Genomic DNA, 19258 nt, shown 5'->3' on the forward strand with positions numbered 1-19258 from the left:
AATTTTCATCATGTTTTCTCTTGCCGGGGCTATTTATAGTTTCGAAACTAGACGTCCCGTGCACGGGATACGCGCGAGTAGGGACCCTTCGCGCGTCGACTACTCTGGCGGTAATGGCAATCGGTGTACCAACTCTTCGGATTCAGAGGATCTCTCAGATGTTGACTTTAGAGGCTGAATACTCGCCATCAAATAGAAAAGCTCGGTAAAGTGCCTTCAGTTCCGAGTCTGAGACTGCAGGAATGTCGCGGAAGAGGATACGCCAAAATCAAACAGAATGGATTAAAGGCGGCAACTTTTCGTCTGGTTGAAAAAACCCCGAGACTGCGGTAAACGACACAACACTAAAAAGTCTCTAAAAAACTTTTTAGAGACTTTTTTAGTGTTGTGTCGTTTACCCGCAGTCTCGGTTTTTTTTTTTTTTTTTTTTTTTTTTTTCAGCCATGTACAATGTACACCAGCTCGTTTGCGCCCTTACATTTTGTTAAACTTTTCGTCCTCCGTATTTCCACTCAGTACTTAAGCCCCCGGATATGAAAGCACTACACATGCTCCCGCTAGATTAAAAAAAAAACGAACTGTGCATTGATTTTTTTTTTTTTTACAATCTATTTGGAAACAATATTCAACCACTAAAACACGTCCTAAAAAAAAAGAAAACAGAACATTATTTTTTATTTTTTTAGGCCAAAGATTTTTGACGTGTATTTATCGGATCGGCTTTCGCGTTTTTGTCACCTTATCCGAAACTGGACGCGGAAAGAGCGCCGGAACTTCTGTTCAGAATGATGTATAGAAGTGTTACGTGGTCGATCGCGCACCACCGTAATTAGAGACGTTTAGTAGACCGCACGATAGAGTTCCGCTTTGCCACCGATAGCTCGTGCCGTCACTTGGATGTATGACTTGAGCACACGCCCGCTACACCCGCAATCCATCACGTACGGTCTACTGAAACTCTATAACCTCGGCAGCGTGTCCTTGGCGGATGCGGTTTCGTCGCGCTGCAGAGATAATGACGAAACGCCCGAAAAAAGTTATTCACTCCTCCAGGCCTCAATATGGACGGGGGTTTCGGCGCTCCCTCTGCGTTCAGTTTCTAAATCACTCGACAAAAACGACAAAAAACTAATCAATAAATTCAAGAAAAGTGACTGCTTGGGCTAATTGGTTGGTCCTTTCATACTCGCTCACAGGAACTTGCTTCCCCGAGAGCGAGATAATGCTGTACCCTGCGCATGCACTCTGGCGGTTGTATTGTGTTGTGTTTTGTGACGACGAGGGTTGGCCACAAAGACCGGAGCACGTTTCAATAAACAACCGTTGGAAGGTGCGCCTCGTTTGTGTCCTGTCCTCCCCTTCGCCCTCGTCTCTGCTGCGCATGCGCAAGTTTTATGAAATGATCAACACATATTTTAAACCCAGTTCGTATTTTTAAATTTTTAAATTAGTCTATCCTCCCATTGCAATTGCCGTCAATACAGCGGTTGCATCATGACCCATAAAACCGATAGCCATAAAATTGTTTAGACGATATTAGTCAATTAGCGAAAGTTACTGTCTCGTTTCTTCGCTAATTTATCGGCGACGAACCCGATAACAGCACCCCCCCCCCCCCTTTTCTTTTTTGTCTGTACGAATTAGAACGAAACACCCGGCAAATCGTTAGCCCATTCGGAACACGGGATGTTTGAACAATAAATTAAAGGAACGCCTTAATATATCTTCCTCACATGGTAACCAAATTGTATCCTATAAACTTGCAATATGCCATTCTTCCTTCAACCTCATAATACAGGCAAAAAGTCATAATAGAATAAGCATATATATATTTCTACAGTAACCTTATATAAGAAAACGAAGAATTCCATGTGAGAAATACAATGTAAATCATATCGTACAGTATTTTCTATCGGTTAAGTCACGACGGAGCGATGTGGCTTCGAACGCATTCCGGCAAACACGACACTGCCTAAGGCAGTTTGAAGGTTTTGTGGACCACTTTGTTCTCGTTAATTATCACATAGAGGAACGAAAACTGATGGGGCGGCTAGGAAGACAGGCACGGAGTTAAAACTAAATGCCGTTCTGACGTTTTCCTCGTTCATCCGGTCTCACTGAAGCCGCAAATAATCGCTGCGTGAGAGAAGCCTTACCCCCGGTGGCTGCACATTTCCTCGTGCTGAATGCATCTTAACAAAAAAAAAAAAAAAAAGGGCAGCCATTTGTTTTTTATGACGACTATTTCTCATGATTTACTATTAGTATTAAATTTGCGACCATTTTAAAATTACAGCATCGGACCGCGCCTACCGTCTTTGCGTTCAAGAAATGCCAGCCCAGACCGCCGCGTCCGGTCATGCACAGGGAGAATCATGACATAGTGGGACTTCTTCTAGCAACTATGATAATCAATAAAGACGTTGAATACTCTTCCTGATGATAATAAAGATCTCCTGATTTCATCCCCAGCCGTCATTAAGAGTGCGCGCGGTCAAAGTACTCAGACAGCACTACTTCGTCAGGACTCAGGACACACGGAACCCTAGTCTTTTGCAGCCAAAAAGCTGCCTGATTTCATTGGCGCATAGGATAACTCGGGACAATGTCAATAGTTTAGAAAATATAACTTGCATAATCAAAACTGTTTTTCATTCGGAGTTTCCAGCGCCCATGCCAAAGGGTCCGCTAAGTCGGTCGTCCCATTATGAGCAGAAAGTTTCACTGCGTTTCGCAGTAACCGTGCCGTTAGTCGTCCTTTTGAGACAACCCAAAATGTTTGACATCGTAAGCGAGACAGCCGAGCACGAAGGTTCGAACTGCAAGCAACAGAGTGTTCAATGAGTTTGTCTGTGGGGGGCAATGCACGCTTGTTAAACATTCTTACTGCGCATTCGTGGCGCGGTTAGATGCTTGCTCGTAGCACCAGCTATGTTTATAGGCGCCTTCATGCAGCTGCGCGTGGGTGTCGCCATAATCAAACTTCAGTTTTTGTTTCCTCTTATTCCGTTAGCTTCACTTCATTATTGCCACGGCAGGACAGGTTATTGCCATTTTAGGTTCTACTCTGTCCTTCTGAACAGCATTGGCCTTTGTGAAGGCTCGTCAACGCCCTCTTCAGTGGCTCGGAATCTCGGTAAGACAGGAGAAGGTCGGCGATGGCGGCTGAATCTGGCGCGTGTTGAAAGCGTCCCTACGCACGATTCGGCGTATAATCCGTGGCATGCTATTTCAGGCGATTTCCAAATGCCTGGATCTAAAATTTAAAAAAAAAAACCTCAAGGTACACCTAAGCACTTCTTGTGAGTTGTGAATGCGAAAGCATGAATGTCGTTCTTGCACGCGTCCTCGTGAAGTTGCCGCGCCTCGCTGACATATAGGCCGTGCCGCCGATCTGCACGGAATCGGCTGCAGGAATTGGCTAGTGCGCTGGCGGTGCGGGCACGCAGCGCCATGGGGTGGCGCTGATTGAAACTGACGCGCGGCGGCCTCCCTCGGCTTCATATGCTTGCCGTTGTGCGTGGCTTTTTGCGCGGCTTCAGAGCTGGGATGCCTCAGATAGCGGCTTCACGAATTTATTTTCCGTTTGGCAAGGCTGATGACGTCGGCCTGCACCATGAGACCCAGCTAAATCTTTCGCGTTAAAAAAGCGAGCAGGAATGTGGCCATGATAGGGACACGAGATAGTGGCAATGTGAGGTTTTGGCGTCCGTCCGGCTTTTATGTTAGGTCTGAAACTCTCGGGATTCAAACCGGCACTCTCACATCCCTAACAAATACACTTCGTTTCACCGCAGGTTCAAGCGAACATAACGGCTAGAATGCAGATAAACACATGTGCACCGACTGAAAGCGCGACGTCATATGAAGTATTCACTGAGCTTGAATGGTCTAGCCTGGGACAACACCAAGACGAACGCCGTGACGTAGTGCTATTTGGTGTGTTTTTTTTTTTGCCCCTTAGCTTGTGGCGTCGATCGCACTCTGACTTAACGAGAAACGAAGTATGCGGGTAGAAAGTAAGGAAGAGGGGGAGTGGAGGGCGCTCGGGGACGCCAGAACACCGAGCTCTAAGTGGAACGATTAGTGGGTAGAGGCACCGCTAGCTGCCTTTGTCTCCACTGCACTCGTCGAGTGCGGTAGAACGCGCAACGCCGGCGTCCGGCGTGTGGCATTCGCGCTTGAACTCGATCGAACAGTGCAGGGGAGACAAAAGCCGCCTTTGTTTTCACTACACTCGTCGTACAAGTTAGAACGCGGAACATCGGCGTCTGACGTCCGCGATCAAACGCGTTCCAAGAGTGCAGAGGCATACTGACAGAGACTAGCAGATCGCGAGGAGAAACGGCCGCCGAAATGGAAAATGGGGAGCGGTAGACAAGGGATGAGAGGAGAGCCACGTGACTGGCGCCCCGCTGCGGTGAGATACCGAAACACACTTCTCCCGAGCGAACAAGTCAGTTTCGCGTCCTCGCCGCTGCAAAAGCTGTGAGCAGACGTCCAGGTTCCCCGAGAAATGGCTCTTTGATGCTCTGTGCTACCAGGTCCTCGCTCTCCAAATCTGCGATCGGGCACTTTATGGCTCCGTCGTCGAACTGCCAGGCTTTGTGAGTATAGAGGAGGCTACGGCAGTGGAGACAAAGATAGCTTTGCGTGCACCCACGAATGCTTCCAACCAGAGCTCCGTGCTCTCGCGTCCCTGCGCACTGTCGTCTCTCCTTCTCTCTCTCAGTTTCTGTCCGGATAGATGCGAACGAGTGTTTTAGGGTTAAACCTATGAGATAAGCGAGTGGCGGCTGCCGATCGGTAAAACTGTATAAACTGCGACGCTCGTTAACACTTTAAGTGAATATAATTTGGACATTCGACAACAACGCAGTTACTAGATGTGTGGTGGAGCGATACAGGTGTTGTAAATCACTGATGTCGTTGCGACATTAGGTTCGGTATATACTGTCGTGTGCAATTTCTGGTTTGAACCCTCCACCTATTTTTTGCCTGTGAACGTTTTCCCCTGAAATTAAGATCTTGGGCTGTTTCGACACAAAGGTGAAATTAATTAGGTGCATAAGTGTGCCAGGATGTGCGTCTGGTGCATATGTACAGTACATATAGGGTAGGACCGTAAGAACCAGCTCATTTGGCACGCCTTGCAAAATTCGAATTCAGCACGTACATCCATGAAACTGGGCACACGAACGTCTCTCGCAAAAAAAGATTTATGAGTGTTTCTTAAGAGCTCAACTCAAAGCTAGCGAAATTAAAAAAAAAAATGGAACAATAATGGTGGTCGTGCATTTCTTATGTCCTATACCGGACTGCTCCTTGCCTGCGTACTTGTTGGCAAGTTTGCTTTTAGGCTGTCTGGTGAACGCAAAAACGATGAGAACGCCATAGAAGAGGCTGGTGGCAAGCAGGATAACCGCGATAATGACCTCATCAATATATACGAACGATGGTGCAGTTTCAGTTCGCATTTAGAAACAAGGAGCTTTTGCGCGTGATAATAGAAATCTAAATCAAATCAAGGTTTGTTTTATTTTATCGTCTGTTATTTTTTCTCTCCTCTCTGCGCCTTTTGCGCTCATAACGGATGCGCGAAAGAAAAATAGACGACAAAGGAGAACAAACGTTCGTCCGTTATAGAATTTATTTTTTATCAGACAGATACATTCGCTCATTTCCCTATGAGAACTGAAACTGCACCATCGTTGATATATTTCGTTAGAATTATTATTTATCGCGGTTACTTTGCTCGTCGCCAGCCCCTCCTGCGACGTTCTCAGCGTTTTTGCCTTCACCGCCCAATCGAAGAGCAGGCTTGCAAACCAGGTCACAGAAGAGCAGACACGCTCAAAAATTGTGTTGCTTGCATGTTTAGACAGCCTCGATGCCAGTACGCCTCAACGGGTGACGTGTCTCTTAGCTGTAGATGAGAGATTCAGCTAGCGCAGTGCAACCGCTAACCTGGGGTGTTTAACGTGCACCACGCAGTTGTGATTACACGAACGCGTACCGGTACGAAACTCATCCATATCAAAACGGGCAGGGGGTGGGGAGGGACCAGTCATTTGCTTTGTGTTGTGCAAAACAGGAGCTCTCTTCAGAACGTGCCCAAAGACCGGCCGGATTCCGTCCGATCGTCGAGTAGTGACTAGTCGACACTGCATATGGGATATGCTGTGCTATTCGAGATCTTCCTCAACTAAATCCTGTTCGGATAACGCAGCACCGCGGGGCACGTACAATATGTTGTTCGATTGATGAGACTCGTTGAATTTCATTTTGTGAGCGGAGAATACCCATCCAGTTCGTCTATCCTGTGTGATCCAATATTTTCGACAGTTAGGACACTTGTAGAATGACACGGCTTAGTGTATGGTGCCGGGAAAAAACCAACATAAAATGAAACAGATATTCCAGTTGCATTTGTTCTGTCTCGCACGGACTCACCAAAAATAGATTCATTTGTTTGTTTTTGTTTCCAAAAATAGTACAATGCGTTTTTAAAATCCCAGGAAAGTCTACTCGCCATAGAACAAAACAAAAAAAAAATAAAACACGGCAATTTAGCAGAAACCAGCGTCCGGAATTGCGCCTAAGCACTGTCGAGAAATGCCACAGCCCAGCGCAGTCAGGCAACGCTGACGTACACTCTCAAAACCAGGGACGCGCGCAGTGGATCACATCGTTTAAGACTGCCGCTGGAAAGGTCTATACCTCGCTTATCCTCCCGTCGTCCCGCCTGTTGTCATCGCGGTGGTCCCGTCGCGTCGATCAATGCATCTCGAGTTCATGTTAGCATCAACAGTGTATTACCCATAAGAATAAAGGAAAGGACACATAAAAGGACAAACACAGCGCTGACTTACACGTTTCTTCTTCTACTTCTTTCTAAGAGCAGAACCATAATACAAACAAAAGGAAACAAAGCACGTAAAAGCACCTTGGAAACCTGCGCTCATCACACTGACTACCCCACGAAGTGGTATAATTATTCGGTAGATAAAGGAACGGAAGTGGTGCCAATACACTTGTCAACGAGTCGCGCGATTTTGTCTGCCTCAACAATTTCTAGGCAACTAGAGGGTCGCCACCCCACACGAATACGGTGCTCTTTGTGAACTCGATTTTACAACCACAAACTCGGCAGTGAATTCCTGGGTGGTCAAAGACAGTTTTATTCCTGTTGTTATGATGCTCTCGCAGCCGATCGTAGGAGACATCTGCCAGTTTGCTCGACGGTTCATCATGCATCTAGAGTGTCTCGGGAAAGCGGCTAGATGCTGGTAATGAGGGGAACCCATAAAGGCGAGACGTCATGATTAATGGCTGTAATATATTGTCACATCACAGGTCTCGTCGAGTAGAGGTACGAAAATCTGTGTACCAAAATCTGAGCTTCTCAAATTATTTTCTTAGTCTGGAGAGGCCTTTTAAGAATGGCTCACGCACTCGCACTTCGTTGCAACTGAGTGCGCCAAAACCGTTTGTTCAACCTTTTGCGAATGTTTACGACCAGCTGCACTGCTATAAAATTGGGGATATTTAAAATGAGGTATTTTAATAGCAAGAATAAAAGGAAAAATTCCTGTGACCGTGCTCTTTGGATAGCCGTGTCACGCTCGGTAAGGTTGTACACTAAGCGACGCTCCAAGCACGAACAGATCCGCGCTTTTCGCATTTTACTCGGAAAGTGTATTGGAAGGCTCTCCCCCAAATAATCACTTATCACTTCACAAGTAGTCTTTAAAGCACCAGTCCTATTCTATAACAAAAAGAATAACCCAATCGGTGATTGCTCGTTAGCGCTAACAGTGCCGTGCTGTGTACATGGGGGCTGCAGTATGAGCTGGTCCAGCGGCGTTCAGGCCGGGGCGTCACAAAAGCAAACCCGGGAGGCCCCAAGTACGTTAACCTGGGACAAACATAATTCGGAATAGACTGAAGTAATGCCTGCTATCGGAATGCGGCAGTCGGTTTCATGGCCTCGTGTGGGAGGCGCCCAGTGCGGCGTTTTAGCTGTTCGGGCTAGCACCAAACTGGTCCAGCTCATATTTACGCTGACTGTACCTGACTTCATTTCAGGTACCTCCCGCTCAAAGGGCTTAGACGTTTTTCAACACAAATCAATATTCCCCGAAAACCATTATGTCGAATAACCCGTAAACCACTTATTGCGCTGAATTTTGCTCGGTTTTCTAAGTCACTGTTTAATAGTGGTGGGCTTACTTTTCTGATCGGCTCCAGGAGTCCGCGCGGTCTTGGATGGAGACGTGACTTCATTTTTGGGCGGGGCTGCTGACTTTTTCGGGGACGGGCTGCCTTTGTCCGGGATGCTGGTGGGCTTCTTGGGGGAGCCCGGTGCCTGCACGGACGGGAAAGGCGGGTTTCGGTTTCAGGATGCATTCACAGTGCTGGCATCACTCGATGACCTTTTAGAAACGGTGTTTTAAAGCGATGGCGATTAGTATTCCTTTCCATTTAGTATCCTCTATTTCTGATATCAGACAGGCAGGTTCCCCAGCACACTTAAGATAGTAAAGCGATGCAATACTGCTCCCATTGTAACCGTCCAAATAAAGACTGATTTTAGTGCGAGTTTGAAATGTTGCGAGAGGGCTTCCTGCGAAAGGCGAAATGTCAGCGCTCTGGCCTGCGGACGAAGGCAATATTATCCCTTTTACTTACGTTCCCTTTAACCTTGCAGTCGAAATTTTGTCTCTTTTAGACAAAGTTAACGCAGAAACTTTACGTCACGTGTTGTGCCCAGATTGCTGTAAGTGCAGTTTCTATGACTATATCTACCGATTATACGGAACAAGCTTTTCCGTTTTCCTTCGATAAATAATTTTTGAAAGAAACAAGTTATGCCTGGTTCATGCATATGAGTCGGTCGCGTTCTGGGCAACTTAAAAATTGCTAAGATCGATTCGTCTCCTAAAGTAAATATGTTGTACGTATTTCTAGACAGCGCGAAGTTAGTCTTCCCCAATTGGCGTATAATGTCTCTGCCGAACATACGAACTTTAACCAGTGCAGTACGACTGGGAGCCTGGGGTCTTTAACATGCCGCACGCAGTAAAAATACGCGACCGCAAGCCGGCGCTAGCACTAAAACGCCAATGACAGCAAGGCGACCGAACGACCGACAGGTCGTACGACGCGCCAGAACGATGACCGAATTCAACCATGTGCTGGCCAACTAGAGCGTCAGGTGTCTTAACGTGAAGGCGCGTGTAACTCTAAAAACACGACACATGAACGACGGAACGTCCAACGGGTCGTACAACGTGGTGGATATATGACCAAATCCGGCCGGGCACCTGCCAATGACGACGTCCCTTATCCAATCATGCGCCGGCCAATAACTTTGTAACTTGCGCTCACGTGGCACCGTATAGTGCCCGGAGCGTGATCGGATTCGACCATCCTTCCGACGTGTCGTGCGACCCGTCGAACGTCTATTGTGAATGTGTCTTGCTTGGAGTTGGGTCGAATTCAGCCATCTTTCCAACACGTTGTACGACGCTTCTAGCGTTTCGTACTGATTCTGCCTTGGGTCTTATAGCCGCGCTGGTCTCCGGCGTACGGTTTATCGGATAATTCGGTTGTTGAGATATTAGCTGAATATGAACCTGAATATGGATACCGTTTATGATCTTCTTTCCGAAAAAATGCAATTGGAAATTTTCGTGCAATCCTACTCAGATAAGTTATTTTATGTTCGCTCACTTTCATGCACTGTGGCTTGTATCTTTACGAAATTTTTAGACCAATTTTGTGCACATCAGTAGTGCGAAAACCGAGTAAGCATCGATTCTATATATAAGCTAAACACAATCTGAGCACAAACGATAGCCCGCTTCGTGAAACAGCGTCTCATTACCCAGGTTTGCCAACATGACAACATCAATTTGCAATAATAAGTTAAGAACGACACTGCGCGTTCTGAAGTAGTATGGACAGATAGACGCGCGCAATTGAAATGATCTTCATCCTCCGGTGTCAAATTTTGGTCTCTGAAGAAACACTAAAATAATTCTTGAGTTCGTCCTATTGTACGGTAAACAATTATTCAACGCGCTCTTAGCGTCCCAAAAAATTCAACATGGCGGTCGCGCGCTGCCTATTTTTCGCGGTGAACACTTTTTCTTATATACAAAAACGCCCGTTTTGTGCGCAAAATGGGCCTTTTGTGGGCGATCTTTGATAGCGTTCCTAATAAACAAATAAGCCGTGTATAATCTTAGTTTTGGGTTTCTAGGGCGCGTAAAGCGCGTAGGGTGAATTAATGATCGTTAGGCGGTAGACTGGCCGGTGTTTATTTATATGGTGAATCGGCGGATATTTTTCGATATCCCGACTAATTTCGGTTAGCTGCTTCAGAAGGACACTAAAATCGGGTTTAATATTTGTAAATATTTCGCGAGTAATTAAATGTGCCAGTCTAAGGGGAAGTGTTTCAAAAAGTTATAGATGCAACGAAAATTTCCAGAAATTTGTGTTTTTCAGTTCGAACCGTTTTTCTGTTTCTGACACCAACGAATGTTTAGTGATGTTTTTTGTTTAATACCATAAAGCCTCTGGTCTCATCAACACGGAAAAAGATGCACTCAAGACCGTTTTTAGTGCGCCTTTAAAAAGATCGAGCGTGAGGGCAACAGGTTAGAGGCACCAAGAAAGACACAAACCTAAAATGACTTAGCGCCTTGTCCGTTACTTTTACGGTTTTCTTCCTTTCTTCCTTGCTGATCCTTGCATGAGCACTTTTAAATCCATACATGAAAGCGGGGCATTTCTTATAAAAACAAATACGTGTCCGTTCGAAGCTTTCCGTGATAGTAATTACGATTCCAATTTTTTTTTAATATATAAACGCTGCAGATTATTTTTTTGGAAGTAGATTAAGCATCTGAAAAAATACACGCGGTGTTTCTAGTATGTACTTATAAATTAACTAGAACATGTTAATTTACTATTTAGTACAAGCAAGCTTATACTGGCAGTTAGAAACTTGCTGAACTTTTTCAAAAACTACTAAACGGTCAAATGCAAAAAGATTAAGTGCATTGCGCGTGCTTCGCTTTTCTGGGGCTCGAGAATGCAACCAACTTCGACGCGTCGGCGCGGTTTTTAGGTCTCAAATCACGCGCGCTTTAGCACCACCAGCCTTGCGCCTGCAGCACAAGTGGTAAATTGAGCGCACCAGCGCACTTCCCATACGCTTCAAGTATTTCTAAAAAGGACTAACGCAGTAGTTTTTTCATGCCGCACAGGAAGTTTCTAATTCAAATAATATGTTTATTTTCATTATTTAGGTAGTTAATTGACGAAGTGACAAATTTGAGCTAATGACCCTACTTATCGCGACAACTAGCTTCCTATGCTATGTGCCCCTGGCCGTATAAGGCAGCTGCACTGACCGCATTGCGTTGCTTTCACGAATTTTGTTAGCAAAAATTGTAATGCATGTAAAAACACACTATATATTTTTATGTTATATGATATATGAGATAAAGTTGTCCTATACCTTGCGCTGTGTGTTGTTGTTTTTGCCTGTTCCTGTTACATAGACTTCAAATGACTAAGAAAAACTACGATAAGTTCGCTACTTTTTTTACTTGTACAAACAAAGTACGACAACAACAACAACAACAACAACAACAAAAAAAAAAAGAAGCGAACTCCTTAACGCGGGCACATACGCGTGTGGGTACTAAATATTATCGTGAATATTATTGAGCGTATCGTTGCCGCTGAACACTCTATGAAATGCTTACTTTATCTTCTTTTTCCCCTGACTACACGATAGATGGGTACTGAGAACGACATCGTTTGTATTAGAGTCTATTGAATAATGTGTGACACCATTTTCTTCAACACAACAAAGATGTAACTTTTTGAGGTAACGACAATAAAAAAAAAATTCGAAAAAATAATATCAAGACTTTCCGGAAAATGGTTCTTCTTGATAAATTGACAATTTCCCGGCGGATATCAAAGACCTTCACACAAAATTACATCTAAAATCTGGAGCTTTTTACAGGGGGGATTTACTGCCCTGTAACATAAGCATCTTCCTAAAATGTCTCTCCTCTTTTGCAATGCCGTAAGAAAAACACGAAGCATTCGAAAAACATTTTTTATAAAAAAATATTCGACGACGTAAACAAGTTCTCGCAATAAAGTTGAATCGTGTTATCTCGCGTAAAACAAATCTCAGACACTAATATATCAATCTTCGTTTTACGCTTCTATAAGCATCAAAGATCTCCGTTGATGGGAATCAAGGGTTTCATTTACCCACTAATTAATCCAGTCACGTTCTAGGTTGCCAACTGGAAACATAATTAAAAGCAGAAAAAACAACTTCAGTCAAATTGGGTATAGCCATGCTTCTCGTTTCTTGACGTTGCGCCATAGCCTCGAGGGAATCAACGTTGCGCAGCTTCACTAGATTAACATCACAAACCTTGAAAACTTACCATCAATCACGTTTTAAAGTTTATCCTTCGATAATTTCTATATCTAGAGGCTATACGCCTAAATAAACCACAAAGTAGCCGAGTATGAACACGGAAAAGGAACGGTACCTTTGACTTGGCATCTGAAGTGGCAGGTGGCTCTGAAAAAAACAAAAACGAGCAGGAAAGAAGTTTAATTTTATCGTCTCTTTATCACCGACCAAGAACACCACCAACCGTGTACGCTCAACCTCTTATTGTTTTATATCTCGATACGGGTCTCCGATTTACACAAAAAACCTGAGGGGCACAGAGGTTATGATCAGCCCATTGTTCGAGAACGTACATTATGCCACCAGTGGTGAAGGAAAAGAGTTAGCCGATTTAGCGTTAGTTGTGCTTAGCGTTGGTAGTTACGGGAACTAAAAAACAGAAAAATTATTTTGTAATGAGAGCCAATGCAACCGCGTGAATGTAAATCCTTTTTTTTTTTCAGGTAATTAGTGTTATGTTTCAAAGCAAACAATATTTCTGAATCGTTGTCAAAGAAAAAGAGATCTCGACAATAATTTTTACGCCATTAGCGCGATGCCCATCGTCGTGCGTCCATGTTATTAGCGTTATTTCATATACAAACCTGGCTGACCCAAATTACTCCTGCGATATAAATCTCGAAAGAAAAGTTTCAGAAGCGTTCCGAACCATAATGTCCGACGGGTTTTCCTTTCTCTTGGAAGAATCATACACTGGGTGTCTTTTTTTTTCTTTTTTTTATTTTGCTAAAAGAATTTTTTTTTTCGTGTAATTAGATTACGAATCGCAGGGTTCTGAAACTCCCTGACAACGTGACGCTAGCGGTTTGGATAGAATGCGACAGTTTGAGGACACTACGTTACCTGGATGAAAAGATAAAAAAAAGGAAGACCATATCTTCCCATGAGACAAGGTTCACCTTAGCCTAATATCGTAAAAACAGGAAATGACATTGCGGGCACCACCCGCAATGTCATTTACAAGGGTGTATTTTAGTTTACAAAAAACAACCTTGTAAGCAAGAAAGAAAACGATATTCTCATCCTTGCCGCCGTCTTTTTCACTGACAAACGCCACAACGCTACATCGTCAGCTCCTGTTATGACGGTATAAGGCTTAAGTGGACATGGTTTCATATATAAAATTTGGTCTCTATTTTATCTTTTTATTCGGGTAAGTTTATGTCCTCAAAACTTCGACTTCTATCTGAACCGGTAATGTCACATTCTCACGGAGTTTCAGCTTCCTGAAATGCGTCGTTTATTTACGCAGGCCGAAAAAAAGAACTATTATTTTCCTCAAAAATGCTTGGCACAAAACACATTGAACATAGGAGTAATGATTTCATAAAAAGTCCATAAAGAATTTCTCGCGTACTTTACGACATTAACGAAGTTTTTGTAAATTTAGATAGCTCTTCCAAAATCTTTTTTTCTAAATGATGTAACCTTCTTCCAGGCTGTACTTTTTAATTATTTTATGGCACTAATTTTTTTAAGTGTCCGAGAGCTGGTAGTGAACAAAAGGTTAACACAGATGTTTCCAGCAAGTGATTAAACTTATACTTGAAAATAAATAATGCACGTTTCCTGAAAAGGGCATAAAACGCCAACAATAATAAATATGTATGGCTAATTTAGTTTGTTAAAGCGGCTGGCCCAACCCTGCGGCTCCGAATGGAACTCTACACTTTAGGGGAAATCTGGCGACGCCCCAATTCACTGCGCATGTGAGCTATGCGCGGATATAGACGGAAAGACACAAAAGTTGCTGAAACTGACAAAATTCATAACAGTGCAGTTCATAACTGAGAAAATAGGCAACCCCATGAAGAGGGGCAGTGCAACAACTGAGCTGCAGCAGAAGAGCTCTCTGTACCTAAGACCATGCGGTCGTGCCGGTTCCTTTGTTGAAGTAATTCCCGCATCTTGACTGCGAGTTATGTTAAAAGTTCGCTCAAAGACCCTGTCAACCTTTCCTTGTCCCGGATCTCGAACAAGCACAGTCAATAAAATGGTATAACTGACCTTTCAAGAGCCACCAATTTTGAAACGGTAACGACAACGAAAAAGGAAAGATGCGCGCCTCTGCCGGCTCCATTTCATCATAAGCCCGACTACGCGAGAGAACAGCGAGTCTCTCAAAAGTCCTTCAGCAAATAGGCGCAGCGGAAGCGCTCTGGGGACACCATGACCTTGTCCATCGGCGCATCCGCCCACGCGCGAAACTTATGTTTGCCCCTAGGAGAGCATCAGGCACGCACGACCTCCGGCCGTGCGCGCCACGTTGGCCACGGTGGGACCTCTACCAGCGAACCCACCTTTCTTGTCAAGCGACCTGGGTGGGACCTTGCCTGTCGCCCGCTTGCTGGGCGATTTAGGTAGGCTTGTCTTCTTCTTGACTTGCGGCGGTTCTGCAGTAACCGAAGCTGCAGGCGTTTCTGCAACCAGCTCTTCGCACACAGGTGCAGCTTCGACTTCGGAAGGGGCTTCTTCGATACCTGGCTCGGCACCTTGCTGCTCCTCGGACGCTGCCTCCTGGATTACGCTTCCTGTAGTTTCCACTTTATCGACATCTTCAGCTGTTACCGCGGACAGTTCACTTTCTGGGGCTGCCTCTGTGTCAAGCACGCTTGCTTCTGCAGCCTGTTCCCCTGAAGGAACTGCTAGTTCTTGACCTTCATCAGGAGCTTCGGTTTCATCTTGCTTTTGTGCGTCCGAGTCTTCGGTTGTTGGCAGTACGAGTTCATCGGATGGTTCAGTAGCTTTTTCGTCATCTGTTTTCGCAGAGGCATGCTGATCTTCCGTTGGGGGTTTAGACTCTGGTTTTAACTCACCATCATCTTTGGATTTGGAGTCTATTTCATCTTCTGCTTTTGTCTCAGCTCCATTCTGCGCTTCTTTTCCTTCGTCGACTTCAGAAACTTTGACATTAGCATGGTGTTCAGTACCGGTTTCTGCTGTCTCTCCTCCTTCATTCGTAGCAATCTCTGTCCTGGTGTCAATTGAATCCACCGTTTTGTCCACAGGGCTGACCTTCCTCTCATCCTTTAAGTCTTCAACTGTCACCTCATCTTGGAATGACGCAATTTTTAGTGGTTCAATTGTATCCACTAACGACTCCTTCTCTGAAGCCTCTGTCATGCCCTTTGCTTCTGATGTTTCTTCTTCTTGTACATTGTTTGCTTCTTCAACTTCCCCCTTAGTTGGCGCGTCTTGTGCGGACGCCGTTCTTTCAGTTACCTCGTCGCCAGTCACGGCTCTTGATATATCTGCCGGTTCTTCTTCCTCCCGGACATCCTTTGAAGACTTGTCTTCTTTTAAGACGTCTTGGGCAGTTTCTTTTTCTTCCGTCGACTCGACTTCTTTGTTCGACGGCGATGCGTCGGCATGCCCGTTCTTGTCCGGTTGGGGAGAAGCAAGATCTTTGCATCGATCAGATGTATCCTCCTTTTTGCGTGACTCGTTTTGGTTGTCCCTGCTTCCCGGTTCCAAATGCTCGGTTCCCCCAGGCGATGTAGAAACGAGATTTTTTCCTGGTTCGTGTTTCAGCTCCTCGTTCTCGCCGGATTCCTTCACGTCAACCTCCTTCGCGTATTTCTCGTCCTTCTCGTCCTTCTCTTCCAAGCCCTTTTCCTCGTCATATTTTTCGGATTTTCTTCCTTCACTTTGATTCGACTCAGTCTTATCCGAAGAAAGTTTAGCTTCTTCGCTTTTATTGTCTTTTGTGGCAGTTTCGGGGTGTTCCAGTGGCACCAATTCGGATTCTTTTTTCGTCTTCTCGGGTATGTCGGCTTTCTCTCCCGTTGCGGAATCAGACTTCTCAGCTTTTCCCGCTTCTAGCCTCCCTTTTTCTTCAAAGTCCAATTTTGATTCCGATAGTCTCCTTTCCTGTGCTTCTTCGTTGTCCCTTTCTTTGCCCGTCTTTTCGCTGACGGTCGGTTTACCTTGAGTAAAAAATCTCGATTTCTCTTTTTGATCCTCATGTTCGCTGCATTCACTCGTTGGTTCGGGACCTTCGGCATTCTTTGGGGAAGGCAGCTTTCCCTCAAGCTCGCTTGTTGCTTGTTCAGGCTTCGGGAGACCTTGAAGAGCATCTTTTATTAATTGTTCAGATGGCGATCCTCTTTTATCGGAGGCCATTAGCCCTGCTGCCATCTCGATTTGTCCACGTTCTAAAGGGGAATCGGCGCTTTCTGGAGTCAGAGCGTAGAGCTGCGCTTTGATCGCCTCTTCGTCAATTATATCGCTCGGTAAGTCAAGTGCTGTCGGCAGTTCGCTGGTTTTTACTTTCGGAGCACCTGTAGGAATGGTCGGATCCGTTGTGCCCGTGTAGCACGCTTGCTGGGGTCGTATCGATTCGTCCACCTCGACCTGCTTCGATGTTTCTATTGTTGTTTCAAGGGCCGGTTCTGCTATTTCGTGCTCACTGAGCAGGCCGTTTGTCTTGGAGACTGTACCTGCGGTCTCTTCAGGGAGCTTTCTTTCAACCGTGGCCGATCTTGACGGCTTATCGTACACAGCGGGAGGAGGAATGGAAGATTTAGGCCTGGTATCTTGCGGTGCTGGTTCTTTGTCTTTTCCGATGCTCTCCGCCGGCTGTACATTTGTTGCATTACTTTGGCCTGCCCCTTCATCTGTGTAACCTTTAGCTTCACGAGTCCTTAAGGATCTACCGTCCGCTAGCACTGTCGTTTTTAGGGGAGCGTGTGCATTATCCAAGTGCGACTCCATTTCCTGCTTTTTCTCCGCGCTCTGGTCCCCATTGGCTTTGTGATACCCCGCGTCACCACCCCCTATGTGACTCGGAGAAGACTCAACATGCTTCAGAGATTCGACAGCACTGGGGACGGTTGATTCCCCGTGACCGTTTGTGCTAGTGACTTTGTTTTCCTCTTTGGTATCGCCTTTTGTCGTGGCTGTAGATTCGCAAACGGAATCGCCTCCCCCGCCGTCCGTTAGACCAGACGACAGTTCTGGAAAGACCTTCTCGGAATCGACCTTATCAGATTTGGCAGAATAGCTGGTTCCTTCTCTTTCTCGCTCATGCGTGCTGGGAGAGCCTGTTGAAGAAGGCACTGCACTTTCCGCCCTAGACGCCTGCTGATTTGTCAATGCCGTGCTCTCGTCCCTTGATGTCGCTTCACTGGCCATCGCAGTCCCGTCCGCCGCAATCCCACATTTTTCTGGCACTTTGGTGGCGACGCTTTCAGGCTTTGGATATGTACTCTGGGACGACACTGAAATGTTGCTCTTTTCTTCGGTTGATTGTGGTCCTTTGTCTTCTTCCCCTATTTTGGCATCTGCACCTTCGCTGCTCAAGTGAGCAGCCGACACGGTTTGAATCGTGCTCTGGCGCTCTGTCGACGAACCGGGCGTCTTGGAATCCCTTGAAGCTGCACTGTCAGATTTGGGGATTGCACCTGACAACTTGGCGGCAGCCAGCGGCGAAACGTCATCGTTGGAGGGTTCCAGACCTGCTACTGAACTGGCTTCAGAATTCGCCGGCTTTGCCTGAGACTTCTGCTTGTCGTCGTTGCTCACTGCTGGCTCGTCGATCTGTTGAGGGGCATCGGGGCCGCTAGCTTTGTCCATGCGGCGGGGGGCTCTGTGCGTGGAAACAAGGGCATGCTGCGTTAGAAAAAGACGGTGCCCCGCATCGGTCAACATTCGGGTTGCAGATAAGTGACTCGATGCGACCGCCGTAGCCAGGGTTGCCTTTCTCTCCCCGTGATGAAAGCCATATCATCCGAAATATTATCTACAAAGACCAAAAGGAAAGGTGTTTTACACACGATGCTTCAAATATTTTCTTTTTCCCATCCAGAGTAACGACTCAACGTCGCCTTCTAAGAGGTGTGGGCAACGCAGAAAACCAATGATATTCCCTTCTTCCCGAGAACAGGTTCCGTTGTGCATTATTTAAGAGTATGAATATCGCGGGCAATGGAGCTGTTTTCGCTTCATTGACCTCGCGGCTGCATGGCTTCAGACAGAAAATTATATTCTTGTTCGCATATTACTTGCACGTTAGCCCCTCTTAGATCTAGAGGCTTTGAGGCAGGAGCCAATGAATACGGCTAACTAATATGGCTAACGCACTACATCCTGTGGCCACACGATGGGCGATGGGGAAAGCACGGGTGAGGTATCCATCGTAGCGTAAGTCATTAATAAAACCTTTTTTTATTATTTGTCTTCACATTGTAGCAGCTGAAACTCTTAGTCACTTTTTCAGTGAATTATTCACTTTGTTGCCTACATTTTATAAAACGCACCAAGTTTTAATAACGAAATTTTAAAAAGCGGAAAGGCAGTCTGCCTTAGAATGGCGTCGGATGTTTTTTCTGTGGGGAGGCCATTTCGATAGGGTAATTAGGAAATCTAGATTGAGATGCTCCTATATATATATATATATATATATATATATATATATATATATATATATATATATATATATACATGCAATAAACTCCTAGCATAGCAACTCCGCAAGTACGGATCTCTGACTTTTTATATATATATATATATATATTCGGCTCTGCCAATAGCTGAACTCTCCACATCTGCCAGTCGAGTGTTTTTATGACTAGACAAGAAAGTACAAAAGTGGACCTACTGCTTTTGGTGTTTTTCTAATGACCCTTCCTGACACTTGATAGCATTTTAGTAAAATAATTCTGAGTTCGATCTTTGGACCAGACCGTTTGCATATAAGTGGGTACAATACCGGGTGGGCAGTTACGCCATCACCACTGC

General features: G+C 45.4%; 1 protein-coding gene across 1 annotated transcript in view; it reads right to left on the reverse strand.

Moving 5' to 3' along the window:
- Nucleotides 1–19258, reverse strand: part of LOC8035724 (microtubule-associated protein tau) — a 100299-nt gene that overhangs the window by 31800 nt on the left and 49241 nt on the right. Inside the window, exons 2-4 of the mRNA XM_029980623.4 lie at nucleotides 14821–18107; nucleotides 12597–12628; nucleotides 8233–8368 (exon numbers count right to left, since the gene is read on the reverse strand). Of these exons, the coding sequence (XP_029836483.2) occupies nucleotides 8233–8368; nucleotides 12597–12628; nucleotides 14821–18094 (3442 nt within the window). The 5' untranslated portion in view covers nucleotides 18095–18107. The remainder of the gene's footprint in view (nucleotides 1–8232; nucleotides 8369–12596; nucleotides 12629–14820; nucleotides 18108–19258) is intronic.

Source organism: Ixodes scapularis, unplaced genomic scaffold (assembly GCF_016920785.2).
Source record: "Ixodes scapularis isolate PalLabHiFi unplaced genomic scaffold, ASM1692078v2 PGA_scaffold0__279_contigs__length_252992795, whole genome shotgun sequence".
Lineage (NCBI taxonomy): Eukaryota > Metazoa > Arthropoda > Arachnida > Ixodida > Ixodidae > Ixodes > Ixodes scapularis.